The sequence below is a fragment of the Salvelinus alpinus genome, chromosome 23 (assembly GCF_045679555.1).
Source record: "Salvelinus alpinus chromosome 23, SLU_Salpinus.1, whole genome shotgun sequence".
Lineage (NCBI taxonomy): Eukaryota > Metazoa > Chordata > Actinopteri > Salmoniformes > Salmonidae > Salvelinus > Salvelinus alpinus.
Genome location: NC_092108.1, coordinates 27479926 through 27499412, shown reverse-complemented (window position 1 = coordinate 27499412; position 19487 = coordinate 27479926). Strand labels below are relative to the sequence as shown.

The following is a 19487-nucleotide window of genomic DNA, read 5'->3' as shown; positions in this document are numbered from 1 at the left end:
GGCTGAAGAAATTTGGAATGGACCTCAGATCCTCTAAAAAGTTCTCGGTATCCAAGCAAGGAGCTACAGAGGGTATACGGCCCCATACATCACTGTAGCTGAACTCCCTGCCATCCAGGACCTCTATACCAAGCGGTGTCAGAAGGCCATAAAAAGTTGTCACGACTCCAACGAAGTCATAGACTGTTCTCTCTGCTACTGCACGGTAAGCAGTTCTGGAGTGCCAAGTCTGGGACCAAAAGGCACATGAACACCTTCTACCCCCAAACCATAAGACTGCTGAACAGTTAATTAAATGGCTACCCTGAAATTATGTATTCATTATTTCATTATCATTATTATGTATTCATTAATTATTATGTATTCATCTAAATTGTTTAGCACCGACTCCCTTGCACTGGCTCTATGCACACTCACTAGACCCTACCCACACACTCACACATACTACACTAAAACTCCAACACGCACGCACGCACGCACGCTCCCTCACACCCCCTCACTCACTCACTCACTCACTCACTCACTCACTCACTCACTCACTCACTCACTCACTCATTCACTCACTCACTCACTCTACATACGCTGCTGCTCTGTTTATTATATGTCCTGATTACCTAGTCCCTTTTACCCTACCCACATGTACATACTGTATTACCTCAACTACCTCGTACCCCTGCACATTGACTCGGTACTGATAGTGCTTGTATATAGCCTCATTGTTTTTGTGTTAATATTTTGTACTTTTTTTAAAGCAAATATTTGTCTTACTTTTTAACTCTGCACTGTTGGGAATGGGCTTATAAGTAAGCATTTCACTGTAAAGTCTACACCTATTGTATTCGGCGCATGTGTCCAATAAAATTGTATTTGATTTGATGTTCAATGTTTCTTTTGAAAAATATGTAAAAATGAATAGTTTCACCATGCTTTACAATGATGGTAAAAACTTTGAGAAACGTTAGCGTTAAGGGGCTTAAAAGTCAGAGGATGCTTAGAGGGACATGTCAAATTCTGAATTTTGGCACTTTAGCAAGTCTTTATTCGTGTTAAAATCTCATTTATTGAATTTTCCATGTGGTCTATGTTAAAGGACACTTCATTTAATATAAAAGGATTTTAAATTTCAACATGTGTGCATGTTTCAACTTAAAATAGCAAAGGGACACAAAAGACACTCATTTCGTGGAACGACCAAACTGTGACACTAGGGTAGAGTTGAACATAGTCTCACATGGCCTGGGCTTCCGAGGCTAAATTTAACATAATCAAGTCATACAATGTTGAAAGGGAAGTTCAACCTCCAGGTCTGCTACCATGCCGGAGGACAAGGCTGCTTTGTCGGAGGAGCCCTTCCTTGATACAATATCTCTAGCCCTATTCTCCACACATGACCTAAGACATGCAAGGAATACCCTCACCCCTCAGACAGAAAATCAGTCTCGCAAGGACACCACATACAATCTATTCCAGCCCTAACACAAAGTAAACTCGTTACTCAAAAAATAATTAGCTATGGTCTGTGAAACTATGTTGTTATGGGATGCCAAAGAAATCAGCGCCAACATACAGTAAATAGTAGGCAGCTGCCTGCCACTTGGTGATTAACTTGTCAGGCAACGCTCACATTTGAGCGTGAGCACGTGTATGACCGGTTATATTGGATGTTTTCTAGTCTTGTTCACAGGTGTGATATTACCAGCACTGACAGGGGAAGATTGATTTTTTACAACGCAGTCCTTTACTCCTTTCAGTTTTAAATCTCAATGTAGCGGGGAAATATTCTGTGACACCCATTGCGTGAAACAGCAACATGGCCAGCTGTAGCCCAATACGCAACACTATTCACACCACACTAACACTTATGGTCTAGAGCAGGTACAGTCCAGATTTAAGCTTATGATCCCAGATTCATCTTGATTGAAAATTGAAGTCTCCCTTGTGCATGTGCTGGTGTGAAATATTTTAAGACTATTAATCTGGATTCAATTACGGTGATCATGTTCCGGGGCATCAATGCCAGAGAATACCCTAGTGTTTTTCCCCCCCCTTTCTCAATGTGTTAACTGCAATAGTGTCCACCAGAGACCCTTTCCTCAGTCAGCCAGCGTAGGGCACTTCCAGTTTTGCGCTCAGTGGGAATTTCATGCAATTAGAGGAATTTCGTCAAAGGAACTTGGATGACCTTAGGATTTCACTTCCGAAATGACCTGGTTATGCTATACCGTCGCATTAGTCCTACATGCCAAATTTTGGCAAACTGGTTTTGAGACAAGAATTAAAAACAGTCAAAGTTGTGGTAAAATAAAGGTTTAAATGTAAAAAACAAAAACCAGGTTCAGCAAATGCAGCTTTTACCAAATCAGGTGCATAACAGTATATCAGTTAACAAAAAAGGATAAAACTCCTTCATGAGTCTTATAGGAACTCTACAATTGGCAAGACGGATCCGAATGTAAAAGACAACAGTATTTGGAGCCAGACATCTAAAGTGTACCATACAACATGATCCAGGAATGTGTCAAATCTGGAGACATAAATGTTGCCATTTAAATACACTTCCTAGTTATAGTTAACATTGAAACAGTACATAGTTTAAAAGGCAGGTCAACATACATAAAGTACACAAACTAGCCATAGGTTTTATTAAGAAAATGACATGCCACCCAGGCCTAGTCTTCAGTGTCAATATGTGCTTTAGATCATGTCAAGTCAACAGACTGCAGGGAAATAGACCAAATGAGAACTTAAAAACAGTTACGTTACAAATACTCCCCACTAGAAAACCACCACAAGAGGGGAAAGACAATACCCTGTCAGACATTCTCTTTCCCTCCCCCCATATGTTAACACCAGATTTAATTCCATGTTAAGTTGACCAGCCAACTTTAAGCTACATAAAAGTACAAGGTTAGAATAATTTCAGTGGAAAATAAAAATTACAAATACAGTACTAGTTTGACATTTCAGCCATTTAAAAGAAAAATGAGAGGGTGAGGGGAAGGGGACTAAGTCCAGAGAGCAGTGGATCTCGTTGGGTCTAATAGTCCACAGGTTCATCTCCCTCCTCGCTGAGCAAACAGGTGCGGATCAGTGCCTCCGTCACGGCATACGGGTCGCAATTGGCCGACGGGCGGCGGTCCTCGAAGTAGCCCTTCTTCTCCTGGCCCACGGTGCGAGGGATGCGGATACTGGCGCCACGGTTGGCTACGCCAGCAGAGAACTCGTGGATGTTGGAGGTTTCATGGTGGCCGGTGAGGCGACGGGCGTTGTCAAGCCCCCCTTTAGGGTCATAGGCGCGGATGTGGTAGCTATGCCTCTTCCCCAGCCTCTCAATGGACTCCTCAATGGCCCTGAGCAGGAAAGATAATTAAATTAAAACACAGGAAAGTAGACAGGTGGGTCAGTAGCATTTTCATTACCTAGAGAACATTCAAATAAGTCTGGCTTAATTCAATATCCAAAAGACATACAGATTGGGTGCTATTGAACAAACAAATGATGCATGCCAATTTCTCATTAAACCTTGCATGACTGCATCTTGATATGATCCAGTACTCACTTCAACCCGCCTTCTTCCCGCATCTCTTTGGTGCTGAAATTGGTGTGGCAGCCAGCACCGTTCCAGTTCCCAGGGATAGGCTTGGGGTCAAATGAGGCCACCACGCCAAAGTCCTCACACACCCGGTGGAGGATGAAGCGAGCCACCCAGAGGTGATCACCCATGTTGATGCCTTCACAAGGACCAACCTGGAACTCCCACTAAAAATAGACAAAACAAGTGTTTGAGTGCGAGAGTCTTATGAGTCAGTCTTTTCTATTGGCGGATCCTATGCAATCACAGAAACGCCAAATTGTAAAACAGGATTTGAGCTCACCTGTGCAGGCATTACTTCAGCATTGGTGCCACAGATCATGACCCCAGCATACAGACAGGCTCTATAGTGGGCTTCCACAATATCTCTACCATAGGCCTTGTCAGATCCCACTCCACAATAATAGGGACCTATAGAGAAACATGGTTAAATAACAATTCAGATATTTCACAAACTAATGCATTTGCTGGGATAGCAAGTTGTATAAGGTCAGTCAAAGATCACTATGATGGGTCTTTACCTTGTGGGCCAGGGAAGCCGTTGTTGGGCCAGCCGAATGGGTGTCCATCAGTGCCTAGGATTGTGTACTCTTGCTCCATGCCAAACCAAGGGACCTGGTTCTCAACCATGTCCATGACTTTCTTACACGTCAAACGAAGGTTGGTTTCTGTTAAATAAATGTACCCATATTAGACACTAAAGCAAAAAAGTTTAAATAAAAGCAACCTTAGCAAGACCACTGCACACCAATAATTCTAGGTTACCTGCAGGCTTGTGGTTGTACTTCAGCACTTCACACAATACCAATTTGTTGGGGTCTTTGCGGAAGGGATCTCTGAACATTGCAGAAGGAATCAAATACATATCACTGTTTGAGCCCTCAGACTGGTAGGTGCTGGAGCCATCAAAGTTCCATTCCGGCAGTTCTATAGAATCAAAGCAAATTATTTAGTTAACGCAAGTCAGTCAAAACAACTAGGTAGGCTACAAAATAAATTATGCCTACAACCCCCAGAACTCAAATGCCAACCAACAAAGAAAAAATTAAACCCTTCCGTTCTAATTATTGCATACCCTCGATGCTCTTGGGCTCCGAATCCAGCGTTCTGGTTTTGCAGCGGAGTCCCTCTCCGGTTCCATCGATCCAGACGTACATGACTTGGACTTTGTCTCCCTGAGGGAGTTCCATGTACTGCTGTTTAACAGCCTTACTCAGTTCGGCGCTGGCGGACATAGCCATCTTGTTTGTTATAAAACACCTAAGAAATGACGACGAAAAGACAGGTATGATGAGACTACATCAAAGCAGCCGCTTACTTGACCAGCATTGATTTCGTTGAATAAACATGTTGCATAACAGCGCGTTCGGAGACAGGGTTGTGTATTGTTCCAAAACGAATCAAAGCACGCAAGCGAAGATTGACATTGATTTAAACTAAAACTACCTCTTGGGTCTTCTGGGGATTGCTGAAACACCACACACTGTAGTCATGGCTACACACTATTGCAATTCTAATATTACATCGCACATTTCCTTCATAATTTACAGAACAATGAACCTAACACAGCATCAGAGAGAGGATATCAATACATTAGGAAAGACACCACAAACTTCACTAATCTTACAAAAAAAAAAGCATTTCCAAATAACTTGGCTACAATATAATAGGTCAAGTAAAAAAGGTATGTAGTAGCTATATCATAAGGAATAAATAGAAAATTACCTGGAAAAACGAGAAATTTTAAATAAAATTTAAAGGACTGGCAAGTCCAATATAATGTTAAAAGATATCCCGATAGTTGTTCTTTCATTCTAGCTTCGACCTCTTGTTTCAGTTCAATTTATAACAAGAGAGTTGGAGCTCGGAGTCTTTGATTGGTCAGAGAAAAACACGATTTGTTTATTCCAAAGTGAGTGACAGCACACGCGGCTCGATCATTGGGCAGGGTTCGAGGTGCAACGCCCTCTAGTATAGTTAAAAAGCATTGCGTGTCATTTTGTGTGACTGATACAATGTATCCAGTACAGTACAGTTTATACAATAACCAGTGTAGGCTATTTAGTACCTACACCATTACAAAGAGCAGAAAACTTTAGGTTACATAAAGTACTACAATGGCTAGAAATATATGCATATTTAAAGCCAATCGAGATTTGATGGGAGATAGACCTAAATTCCATCTCAGGGAAAATAAAACTCCCTCAAAAAGCCTCTCATCATTATATCAACAGAAATGATGAACTAGTTGACAGGAGCTATATTCCCAACGCCACCCTGTGGTACAAATAGGCTATTGATGTACTGAGAAACTAGTAGTCAAGGCCTATAATTACAAATAACTGAATACCAATTACATTTATCTAGTTTCTCAGCTCAGAAAATATTACATTTGATGAAAAGCCTTCGTATGCTATAGAAATCATTCACATTAGCATTTGTAGGTAAATATTTCTCATTTCTGGAACATTGATCAAATTAGAGGTCTGCACAATTAATGAACTACTACTACAGGACCTTCATTTCTGTATTATTCTGAAGTAGGCTATATCATGGTCACTGTAGAGTAGCAGAAAAGTTGAAATCATCTCTTTGGCCTTTGGGGTATTGGTTTTCCATGAGGGGAGAGAAGGATGACTAGACTACAGTAGGCTACAAAGTGAGAGATGGTGTCAAGACATTCCAATTTCACTCAACAATGATACATTTGGAACATTTGCTGTTTATGACATCACTTCAAGAATGCAAAACTTGTGAAAAGACTTTGCTGTAAAAAAAAAAATACTATTGGTGTTCCTATAGGCCTAACTTTTATTTCTATATGGACAACTACTTAATCTCACCAGAACATCATTGATCAGACCAAAGGGATGCCTTTTGTAAGTTTAAGACGGCACACATCTCAAATGACACAAGGAACAGGTGTGTAGCTATGACTGATGCGCGTTTTTACTCTGTGTGTACTACTTTAGATAAATAACATTTGAATTTCAAATGAAAATGTAACATTTAATTTAAGAAAATTTACTTTCTGTGGTCTACTTTTAGGAAGACAATGTGATAAAGCACTTGCGGAACTTATCAAAGATTTAAAACATTTGAATTTCTTCAATACATTTGAATTTGCCAGTGCGCGCTCATTTCTTCAGTTAAATCAGTAGCTACCATTGTTGATTCTGTATATCTTGGATGCACTTATTTGTCATGTATATCTTGGCCTAGGTGTTTGGTCAGACTCCGTTATGTGTTCTATCCTAAAACAAATGATACTTGTGTCCTCATATTCCATGCATCCAGGTAACCAAACCATCTTTGAAAAGACAATTACTTACTCACGCTGATTTAGGTTTACAAAACAATCAAATGATCAACAAGATTCCCACATTCAAGCTGATAAGTCAAATTGCTACTGAGTGGCCTGTCATTCATTGCAGGATGTGAGAAGAGGTGGGTTCCTGGTATGACAGATCGTATCGTTTGTTTAGTTCAAAAAAGACAGCTGTATCACTACTACTTTTTGTGTAAAGAGTTCCTGCAGTTTTCGTCATGACAAGCTGAAAGTAAATATGTTTGGAGTAGAAAGTTGAATAGGTTGTCATCTTGACATGTTGCAAGATTGTGCTTTTTTCCTGATTAAAAGAATGTTAGAAAATATTGAATATTCATTAGGTCCTAATCTATGGATTTCACATGACTGGGAAGGGGCACAGGCATGGATGGGCATGGGAGGGCATAGGCCCACTCACTGGTGAGCCAGGCCCAGCCAATCAGAATTAGTTTTTACCCACAAAAGGGTTTTTAATGCAGACAGAAATACTCCTCAAAGTTTCATCAGCTGTCCAGGTGGCTGGTCTCAGACGATCCCACAGGTGAAGCCGGATGTGGAGATCCTGGGCTGGCATGGTTACACGTGGTCTGAGGTTGTGAGGCTGGTTGGACGTACTGCCAAATTCTCTAAAACGACATTGGAGTCGGTGTAACAGTATAACTTTAAACCGTCCCCTCGCCCCAACACGGGCGCGAACCAGGGACCCTCTGCACACATCAACAACGGTCGCCCACGAAGCATCGTTACCCATCGCTCCACAAAAGCCGCGGCCCTTGCAGAGCAAGGGGAAACCCTACTTCAGGTCTCAGAGCAAGTGACGTAACCGATTGAAATGCTATTAGCGCGTACCCGCTAACTAGCTAGCCATTTCACATCCGTTACACTCACCCCCCTTTCAACCTCCTCCTTTTCCGCAGCAACCAGTGATCCGGGTCAATAGCATCAATGCAACTTTAAACCGTCCCCTCGCCCCGACATGGGCGCGAACCAGGGACCTTCTGCACACATCAACAACAGTCACCCACGAAGCGTCGTTACCCATCGCTCCACAAAAGCCGCGGCCCTTGCAGAGCAAGGGGAAACCCTACTTCAGGTCTCAGAGCAAGTGACGTAACCGATTGAAATGCTATTAGCGCGTACCCGCTAACTAGCTAGCCATTTCACATCCGTTACATCGGCTTATGGTAGAGAAATTAACATAAAATTCTCTGGCAACAGCTCTGGTGGACATTCGTTCAGTCAGCATGCCAATTGCACACTCCCTCAAAACTTGAGACAATTGTGGCATTGTGTTGTGTGATAAAACTGCAGATTTTTAGAGTGGCCTTTTATTGTCCCAGGCACATGGTGCACCTGTGTAATGATCATGTGGTTTATTCAGCTTCTTGATATGCCACACCTGTCAGGTGGATGGATTATCTTGGAAAAGGAGAAATGCTCACTTATAGGGATGTAAACACATTTGTGCACAAAATTTGAGAGAAATAACCTTTTTCCATTTGGACAATTTCTGTGATCTTTTATGTCAGCTCATGAAGTATTGGACCAACACTTTACATGTTGCATTTATATTTTTGTTCAGTGTATTTTGTCTTCTGACCTGTCCATTGTGTTTTTCCCTTGTCAGATGAACTGAAGTGGACATTTGCAGACCAGTGGCTGCTGAAGAGATGCCTGGGCAGTGTGAGAGGGACGAGGCGCTTCTGTTCTTTTGTCAAAGGCACTCATGGTATGTATTTTTATTGTCTCAGATGATTTAGGTTTTAGAAACTACTTCACAATCTTTTACGGCCTTGAAAAGTATACATTTGTGTTCATACAGTTTTTAATCACTTTAGTGCAATTTTCACAAGTATGTGGTACATTTTCACAACTCTTAGTACAAAACTCAAAAGGATTTCCCCAGGTACATGAACAATGAGAATATTTACCACAATTCCGATGAGAACCTTAGGCCAAATGCTCAAGACAGGCTTGTTGCAAACGAGCTCCTGCTAAACATTGTTTCTTTCATTTCTTTAAATTGTGAAATATGTCTCCAATGATCACACATGGGATCAAATTATGGAAATGTGATGTTCAGTCAATTTTAATGGGTAGTGAAAATGTATTGCCTACTGTGAAAACAGTGTAATGTACTGTAATTTACAGTGCCGTAGCATACTACAGTCAAAGGGAACTTTTTAAACATGTGTCTTACATTTTTTTCTATTGGAATAATTAGTTGTTAAAATAACTAAATTGAGACGATATCATTATGTTGTGTTTTGGTGATTAAACCAATGTGCTTATTATATTTCAACGGTTTTGAAATAAAAACCGTTTGAAATGTAAAACTGGCAACTCTTGCCTTACAAGAGTTACCAGTTTGGGTGTTTTATACTAAGAGTTTTGAAAATTCACCACATACTTGTGAAAATAGTACCAAAGCGATAAAAAAAAAAATACCCCTGAGATAAGTTTAAGTTACTGAAATGTATGTGGGAGTAGCCCTTTGTGTGTGTGTGTGTGCGTGCGTGGGTGGGTGGGTGTGTGGGTGTGTCTCGTGTACCTGAAGGAGAGGAGCGGGTGACGTTCACTGTGTGAGTGCAGTGCTCCAGATAGACTGGCAGCAGGATGAGACTCAGAGGAACCACTACCAGGCCCTGCTCACTGTCATCAGGACTGTCCAGCTCATGGAGGGCTCCAGCATCATGACCACCTGTTGCCTCCCTGCTGGTAACACAGGAGGGTCTGCGTCCCAAATGGCACCTTATCCCTTTATTGTGCACAACTTTTGACCAAAGACCTATGGGCCTTGGTCAAAAGTAGTACTTTAAATAGGGTGCCATTTGGGATGCATACAAGGGTTAGCCTAGTGGCAAGAGTGAGGGCAGAAGCAAGAGGAGGAAGTGGGAGCTCAAAGATAAGTACCAGTACTCTCCTCAGAAAGTTGAGTTCTGTTACCTTTGGGTCCAGCACTGGCCCCCTCCCAGTCCTGCCCATCCTCCCATCCAAGAGCCTGCCCAGCCTGGACATCAAGAGAAAGAAAATGCCCTGGATGTACATGGCCAAGCAGAAATTATACCAGGTGGGTGTTAAACCTTTGACTGCAATATGTGCTTGACTGCAAAGTGATAACATGGACAGTCATGTATTTTCTATACTTTTTCCTCACCCCTTGATTACAAACTCATGTATTCAGTGTCAGTACAAGGTTATCCCTTTCTGGGTCCCACCTACAATGCATTTCTGGATAAAGACAAACTAACTTCTAATCTGATTTTTAGAATAGAGGAATTTGGAAACAGCTACGCCAGATCGTCCTGTAGTTTTACTCCTCTGTTGATTTCTCTCAGTTCACTCAGAATGAGGTCACGGGGAAAGAGAGTCGTGGAGTGACAGCGCCCTCTAGTGCTCCCACTGCTCCAGAGCAGCAGGTGGGAAGGACGAGGGAGGCTCTGGCTCACTGGCAGGCCTGTACTGAGCCTCTCACTGAGGAGACCTGAGCCCTGCTGCCCTTAGAGGACGTCAGGATGGAAGGCTTAATCCACCTGCACTACAGGAATACCAGTAAGAAAATAATGAGTGCCATTTGGTTGTAGTAGAAGTACTCTACGGACAAAAGTTGTACCGAATAATGCAAGGATACGACAGAAAGTTGTAATTGTGGATCTTCTCCTCAGATCTGTACGACCTTCCATTTCAAACCTTGGCTTTGAAGTACCCCAAGATGGCTGTGGAGGAGATCAGTAAAACTCATAGTCTCTACTGTGACTGGAAGCCAGTACAGGGTATGACAGAAATTACATTAAAACTGTTCCTATCAGATTCAATGATAAGTCAATGAAACATACCATACTGTAAAAATGTGTCCTTTAGAGAAGCCCGTGGTGACATCCACCAGTAGTCCGGTTAAGAAGGACCACAGCTTTGCCCAAAGATAATCCATGAGACCAAGGTATTTAGGGAAGATGAAAAGTCCCACCAACCTGGACTTCTTCAAGCGTTACCTGAAGGCCTATGATGCTCACGGAGCTCTGAAGTTCTACCAAGAGGTGGACAAGTTGCAGAACAGACCACCTTCGCCTCCAGAAGACCAAAATCAACAGCATTGTGGCCCGCTTCTTCAGATGATCAGACCTTGGTAACCAGTGGTGGAAAATGTACCCAAATGTCCTACTTGAGTAAAAGTAAAGATACTTTAATAGAAAATGACTAAAATAAAAGTTAAATCACCCAGTAAAATACTACTTGAGTAAAAGTCTAAAAGTATTTGGTTTTAAATATACTTAATATGAAAAGTAAATGTAATTACAAAAATATACTTAAGTATCAAAAGTAAAAGTAAGTTCAAATTCCTTCTATTGGGGCGGCAGGTAGCCTAGTGGTTAGAGTGTACGGCCAGTAACCGAAAGGTTGCTAAATCAAATCCCCGAGCTGACAAGGTAAAAAAAAATCTGTCCTTATGCCCCCGAACAAGGCAGTTAAACCCACTGTTCCCCAGTAGGCTGTCATTGTAAATAACAATTCGTTCTTAGCTGACTTGCCTAGTTAAATAAAGGTTACTTTTTTTTTTAAACAGACGGCACCATTTTCTTGTTTTTTAAATGTATGGATAGCCAGGGGCACACGCCAACACTCAGACAATATTTACAAACAAAGCATGTGTGTTTGGAGAGTCTGCCAGATCAGAGGCAGTGGGAATGACCAGGCATGTTTTCTTGATAAGTACATGAATGGACCATTTTCCTTTCCTGCTAAACATTCAAAATGTAACGAGTACTTTTGGGTGTCAGGCGAATTGTATGGAGTAAAAAAGTACATTATGTTCTTTAAGAATGTAGTGAACTAAAAGTAGTCAAAAATATAAATAGTAAAGTACAGATATCCCAAAAAACTACTTTTTACTTAAGTACTTTACTGTACTGTTGGTAACCACACTGAATAGATAATATAATAGTTTGCCCTCTGACAAGGAAATTAATTTCCTGCCTTATAAGTTCATGAATAATCACATTTGAATCAGATATACTGCAGGCAATGTTGTCACTATGGGCATCACACTCAAGCTTAAGACTCCCCTGTGTGCGCTGGAGTTAATGACATGCGCATGCCAATATAGTTAGCCTACTATTTTTAAGCAAGTGTAGGCCTACAACTGCTAAACACTCTCCATTGCTAACAAGTTTCAGTTCTCTTTGTAGATCCAGTATTTTTCTTTTCAAAAGTTGCCAAAATGCTACGTCTGTCCACTTATTGTATGTCAGTGTATTCGTAACAACCTAGCCAGTACGAATTTATATTAGATCAAACAAGCCTCACATAGTGATTTAGCAATTCTATTTGTTGACCAATTTCGACACTCATTGACCTCCATACAAAATTCCTAATTTCGTGGTCTTACTTTCCTGGACAGATTTTGGACGGAGTAAACACTCTCACACCGCCTCTTCCTCTCTGGTATGGCCACACACCCGCGGTTACTCCAGGAGCACGCACCCCTTTTTCCTGCGGATTTTGTCATTGTCAATGGTTTTGCCAAAGGAGTGATATGAGGTAGGCTATGGTCTTTTCTCCTTTCGGCAAAAGTTTGTCATCTCTCCTCCATGACCCAGCAACCGATTAAGTGGTTGAGTGGCATAGAGATTCATCTTTGTATCAGTGCCATTATAGTGTGTCAGAGACAGACAATCTCCATTTTAAAGTAGTCAATTTTCTTCATTGGCTGATTGCTTCCAACTCATATCTCCACCCAGTTGACTACTTTAAAAATGGTGGAAGCCCTCAATGGCAATGTACATGCTAAAACGGGTTATAGCCATGATGAGTCCTCAATCTCTCTCTCTCTCTCTCTCTCTCTCTCTCTCTCTCTCTCTCTCTCTCTCTCTCTCTCTCTCTCTCTCTCTCTCTCTCTCTCTCTCTCTCTCTCTCTCTCTCTCTCTCTCTCTCTCTCTCTCTCTCTCTCTCTGTCAAGTGGTCGAGGAGTGTGTCAATTCCTTAGTAGACAAACGGTGATGGTCCTCCCTTACTCGATAGCCTCCTTTTGGAGGCTATCGAGTAAGGTAAACAAGTGAATCCTACTGCGGAAGAGTTTTGATATCTTCCACACCCCTTTTGTATCAGACGTAGGCTATTGTCAGAGAAAAGCATGCACACATTTAAAAACTATATTCTCCTTTGATTATATACAAAATGTCTTTCACAACTAACTTAATTTGTTTATCACTTTACACATTTGTTGGGTCCACCCCTGTAAAACATAATTTGCTCATTTCATTACAGGCCATTTTTGTTCTCTCCTCGCTGCCTCTCCACGATTGCCATTGACTTTTTTCCAAAAGGAGGCAAGAGAGGACGGAGGAGAAAGAACGCAGAAGTTGAGCAAATCTATTTGAGAAAATACATGTTTCTACTTGACATTGCCACTTCTGTAAGTTCTGAAGGCAAGGGGAGAGTATTCGTATAAATAGATCATTCTCACGAAACTGTCCCCAATCTTTTTTCTTCAAATTTGAAAAAATGACTGAGATTAGGATCTGTACATTATTTCATAATCAGTTTTTTAAAATCAGATATGCATTTGACCAACATCTTCACAAAAGTAGCATTACTGCAACAGTTTGACATCCAATAAAGTAATAAATAAATTCATATTTCAAATATTTTTTAAAGATTTCACTAGGGGAGCAAAGGCCTGAGTTAAACATAACACTGAAAATATGTATATTTCAAATGAAATTTTACAATTATAAAAATTTAAAAAATGACTTTTCCCAATTTGAGCTATTTACCTGTCTCGGTAATGAGAAGGCCAAGTGGGGTAAAGGGGGTGTTCGAGAAGAAGAATCTCATTCTGAAGAGAATACATTTACTTAACTTGCTCATCTAAGGACTAATCCTTTACTCTAAAGATGCATCATGGGTGAATACAACTTTATTTAAAAAATGTAGTGGATTTCACACAGGAACTTGAAAGTGTTACATAATGAGATGTGTCCACAGACACTGTACATAATAAATATAGTTTAATGTAAACTTTGACTAGTATATCATTATGATTTATGGACAAACTACAGCAATGTCTTGTTCAAATAAGTTAGGTTTTTCGAAATATTATCTTTTATAAAATGACCCAAGAATTTCATCCGGACACATTTTGGTAATGAGAATTTAAGGTGAAAATGTAGAAAATTCAAGCGAAAAGTTAGCATTTATTTAAAGTAAGACACTTTCCCAAAAACTAGACATCTTAGTCCTCAGAATGATAGTTGATTTTTACAGATGCATCATGGTTTTGTAACTCAATTTGCTAGAGACAACTTAAAACTGGTTTCATGAGAATCACCACTGGTAAGCTGTTTTTTGTCTTGACGGTGCCCGTAGCCTCGACATATTTGCAGACATGATGTAGGATACCTATACCAATTCCACCGTTATTTTGTTAAATGCCCAATGCTGCCATTATTATATCAATATCAAATCATTAATGGGTAACAAGTACCTTCCCATTGGGCACACCATATTTCAACATGGAAATTTGGGTAATATTTGGATGATGTTGATCAATGAGATTTCAACCTTTATTTGCCCACTCAAAAAGACAGCCAACATTTATTTTTTATTTTTGTACTATCGAGTTCGAGAACTATACTATACTAATAATAAAATACATTTAAAACGTTGGAGTGAGGTTGAGAACACGTGATCTTATTTGACCAAAACACTCCATGAATTCAACAGGGATTATTGCCAATCCATGAAGTGTGTTGATTAGATGTTTAGAAACTATCAACCAGGACCTTTCTGATGTTGCACAGTCTTGAAAAACACCCTGATATTTATAGTACAATTCTACTAATGATGGAGATGATTGTGGACTATAGGAAAAAGAGGACCGAGCATGCCCCCATTCTCATCAATGGGGCTGCAGTGGAGCAGGTTGAGAGCTTCAAGTTCCTTGGTGTCCACATCACCAACAAACTAACATGGTCCAAGCATACCAAGACAGTCGTGAAGAGGGCACGACAAAACCTATTCCCCCTCAGGAGACTGAAAAGATTTGGCATGGGTCTTCAGATCATCAAAATGTTCTACAGCTGCACCATCAAGAGCATCCTGACTGGTTGCATCACTGCCTGGTATGGCAACTGCTCGGCCTCCGACCGCAAGGCACTAGGGCCAAGCTTCCTGCCGTCCAGGACTTCAATACCAGGCGGTGTCAGAGGAAGGCCATAAAAATTGTCAAAGACTCCAGCCACCCTAGTCATAGACTGTTCTCTCTGCTATTGCACAGCAAGTGGTACCGGAGCGCCATGGCTAGGTCCAAGAGGCTTCTAAACAGCTGCTACCTCCAAGGCATAAGACTCCTGAACATCTAATCGAATGGCTACCCAGGCCATTTGCATTGCCCCCCCTCCACCTTCTGCACCGCTGCTATTCTCTGTTGCTATCATCTATGCATAGTCACTTTATTAACTCTACCTACATGTACATGTTACCTCAACTAACCGGTGACTGCGCACATTGACTCTGTATCGGTACCCCCCCCTGTATATAGTCTCGCTATTGCTATTTTACTGCTGCTCTTTAATTACTTGTTACTTTTATCTCTTCTTCTTATCCATATTTTTTTTAACTGCATTGTTGGTAATGGGCTCGTAAGTAAGCATTTCACTTTAAGGTCTACACCTATTGTATTCGGCGCATGTGACTAATAAGACTTGATTTGATTTAATGGTGCAAAATGTATCTTCCAGACTTAGGCTCTATACTACTGTTGGCTATGCTACTGTTGGCATAAACCTGTCCATGTAAAAAATCATTTGTTGTCAAAGTCAGGAATGGTTGAATGGCGCTGGAATGGATAGCAGCCATGTAATGGGCTCCTGACCAATTCTGTTAGTGTTTTTTGTTGTTGTTGCTGATCATAACATTATGTACCAAAGAAAGTTTCTGCCATTGTTCCCTATGACCGAAAAGAGCTTCTGGACATCAGAACAGCAATCACTAACCTCGATTTGGATGAAGATTTCTACTTCAATGAGTCGGAGGCGCAAGACGTACGACTCACACTGGACCAGGCCCTAATCCCAAAGACTCGGAAGAGGAGAAAGGTGGCGTAAGAGAGGCAGACGTGCAGGCACCCTGACGAAACTACATTGGCAAGTACATAAACCACCTCTACCCTCCGTTCTATTGTCAAACGAACTATCACTGGAGAACAAACTGGATGAGCTCAGTTTGAGACTATTAATGGGACCTGAACTGCAATATCTTATGCTTTTCGGGGGCGTGGCTGAACAATGTACAGTACATCTAGGTTGCTTTTTCTATGCATCGGTAGGACAGAATGGCAGCGCCGAGTAAGCTCAAGACAGAGGTGTGCTTCTTAACAGCTGGTGCGCGATCTCTAATATTAAGGAAGTCTCGAGGTTCTGCTCACCTGAGTTAGAATACCTCATGATAAGCTGTAGACCATATTATTTACCAAATGAGTTCTCAGCTACACTCAGTGTACAAAATCTCTTTCCATGACAGACTGACCAGGTAAAAGCTATGATCCCTTATTGATGTCACGTGTTAAATCCAATTCAATCAGAAGGGGAGGAGACCAGTTAAAGAAATATTTTTAAGCCTTGAGGCATCGATTTTGTATGTGTGCCATTCAGAGGGTGAACTGGCAAGACAAAAGAGTTAGTGCTTTCAAAGTATTCATACCCTTTGACTTATTCCACATTTTGTTTTGTTAGCCTGAATTCAAAATAAATTAAATACATTTATCATCCATCTACACACAATACCCCATAATGACAAAGTGAAAATGTTTAGAAATGTTTGCACATTTATTGAAAATGTAATTTACATATGTTTTCACACCCCTGAGTCAATACTTTGTAGAAGACCTTTGGCAGCGATCACTGAGTAAGTCTATGAAGAGCTTTCCACACCTGGATTGTGCAACATTTGCCCATTAGTATTTTCACAATTCTTCAAGCTCTGTCAAATTGGTTGATCATTGCTAGACAACCAATTTTTTAGGTCTTGCCATGGATTTTCAAAGTAGATTTAATTCAAATCTAACTCTGCCATTCAGGAACATTCACCGACTTCTTGGTAAGCAACTCCAGTGTAGATTTGGCCTTGTGTTTCAGGTTACTATCCTGCTGAAAGGTGAATTCATCTCCCAGTGTCTGGTGGAATGCAGACAACCAGGTTTTCCTCTAGGATTTTGACTGTGCTTAGCTCCATTCCGTTTATTTATCCTGAAAAACTCCCCAGTCCTTAACGATTACAAGCATATCCATAACATGATGCAGCCACCACAATTTTTTGTTGTTGTACTTTTACCCGTTTTTCTCCGCATTTTAGTGATATTTAATTGGTAGGTCTTGTCCTATCTCTGCAACTCCCCTACAGGCTCAGGAGAGGCGAACGTTGAGAGCCATGCGTCCTCTGAAACACAACCCTGCCAACACGACCCTACCATGCCGCACTGCCATGCTGCTTCTTGACACACTGCTTGCTTAACCCGGAAGCCAGCTGAACCAATGTGTCGGAGGAAACACCATCCAGCTGGCGACCGTAGTCAGCTTGCAGGCGCCTGGCCCGCCACAAAGATTCGCTAGAGCACGATGGGACAAGGAAATCCTGGCAGGCCAAACCCTCCCCTAACCCGGACGATGCTGGGCCAATTGTGGGTCACCCAGTCACGGCCGGCTGTGACACAGCCTGGGATCGAACCTTGGTCTGTAGTGACGCTTCAGACCTCTGCGCTACTCGGGAGGCCCCATCAGCCACCCCAATGCTTGAAAATATGGAGAGAGGTACTCAGTAATAATTTATGTTGGATTGGATTTGCCCCAAACATAACTTTTTACCCTGAATATAAAGTGTTAATTACTTTGCCACATTTTATGCAGTATTACTTTAGTGCCTTGTTGCAAACAAGATGCATTTTTTTGAATATTTTTATTCTATACAGGCTTAATTCTTCTCACTCTTTCAATTTTGTTAGTAATGTAGAGTAACTACAATGTTGTTGATCCATCCTCAGTTCTCCAATCACAGCCATTAAACTCTGTTTTAAAGCAACCATTGGCCTCATGGTGAAATCCCTGAGCGGTTTCCTTCTTCTTCAGCAATTGAGTTAGGAAAGACACCTGCATCTTTGCAGTGACTGCATATTCATACAGCATCCAAAGTGTAATAAATAACTTCACCATGCTCAAAGGGGTATTCAAAGGCAGCTTTTTTGTTTTTTTACCCAGCTACCAATAGGTGTCCTTCTTTGCAAGGCATTGGAAAACCTCTCTGGTCTTTGTAATTGAATCTGTGTTTGAAAGTCACTGCTTGACTGAGGGACCTTACATATAATTGTATGTGTGGGGTACAGAGATGAGGTAGTCATTTAAAAATCATGTTAAACACTATTATTGCACACAGAGTGAGTCCATGCAACGCATGTGACTTGTTAAGCCAATTGCTACTCCTGAACTTATTTAGGCTTTCCATAAAAGTGTTTCAATACAACGTCAACAGTGAAGAGGCGACTGGGATGCTGGCCTTCTAGGCAGAGTTCCAAAGAAAAAGCCATATCTCAGACTGGCCAATAAAAATAAACGATTATGATGGCCAAAGGGACTGGACAGAGGAACTCTGCCTAGAAGGCCAGCATCCCAGAGTCGCGTCTTCAGTGTTGACGTTGAGACTGGTGTTTTGCGGGTACTATTAAATGAAGCTGCCAGTTGAGGACTTGTGAGGCGTCTGTTTCTCAAACTAGACACTCTAATGTACTTGTGCACCGGGGCCTCCCACTCCTCTTTCTATTCTGGTTAGAGACAGTTTGTACTGTTCTGTGAAGGGAGTAGTACACAGCGTTGTACCAGATCTTCAGTTTCTTGACAATTTCTCACATGGAATAGCCTTCATTTCTCAGAACAAGAATAGACTGACGAGTTTCAAAAGAAAGTTATTTGTTTCTTGCCATTTTGAGCCTGTACTCGAACCCGCAAATGCTGATGCTACAGATACTCAACTAGTCTAAAGAATGCAAGTTTTATTGCTTCTTTAATCAGGACAACAGTTTTCAGCTGTGCTAACATAATTGCAAAAGGGTTTTCTAATGATCAATTAGCCTTATAAAATGATAAACTTGGATTAGCTAACACAACGTGCTATTGGAACACAGGAGTGATGGTTGTTGATAATCGGACTCTGTACACCTATGTAGATATTTCATAAATAATCAGCTGTTTCCAGCTACAATTGTCATTTACAACATTAACAATGTCTACGCTGTATTTCTGATCAATTTGATGTTATTTTAATGGACAAAAAAAGTGTTTTTCTTTCAAAAACAAGGAAACTTCTAAGTGACCACAAACTTTTGAACGGTAGTATATTTTTGTTCAGTGTATAAAGCATGATGATGACATGTTTAAGCCACTGCAAATGGTTCTCAAACTCAAAGCAATTAAGATCATTGAGTGAGCATTTGTGAAGTACTATCTGCCAAGTGAGTGAGACCATGTACAGTGCATTCGGAAAGTATTCAGACCCTATGACTTTTTACACATTTTGTTAAGT

General features: G+C 41.1%; 1 protein-coding gene and 1 pseudogene across 1 annotated transcript; one reads left to right on the top strand and one right to left on the bottom strand.

Moving 5' to 3' along the window:
• Window positions 1-2291: 2291 nt before the first annotated feature.
• LOC139550695 (glutamine synthetase) lies at window positions 2292-5442 on the bottom strand. The gene is made up of 7 exons (XM_071361774.1): window positions 5318-5442; window positions 4668-4852; window positions 4358-4519; window positions 4114-4260; window positions 3876-4003; window positions 3560-3759; window positions 2292-3350 (listed from the first exon to the last, which is right to left on the bottom strand). The coding sequence occupies exons 2-7, from the start codon at window positions 4831-4833 to the stop codon at window positions 3038-3040; spliced, it is 1116 nt and encodes a 371-aa protein (XP_071217875.1). The 5' UTR covers window positions 4834-4852; window positions 5318-5442; the 3' UTR covers window positions 2292-3037.
• Window positions 5443-9470: 4028 nt separating this feature from the next.
• Window positions 9471-19487, top strand: part of LOC139551249 (uncharacterized) — a 48885-nt pseudogene continuing 38868 nt past the window's right edge.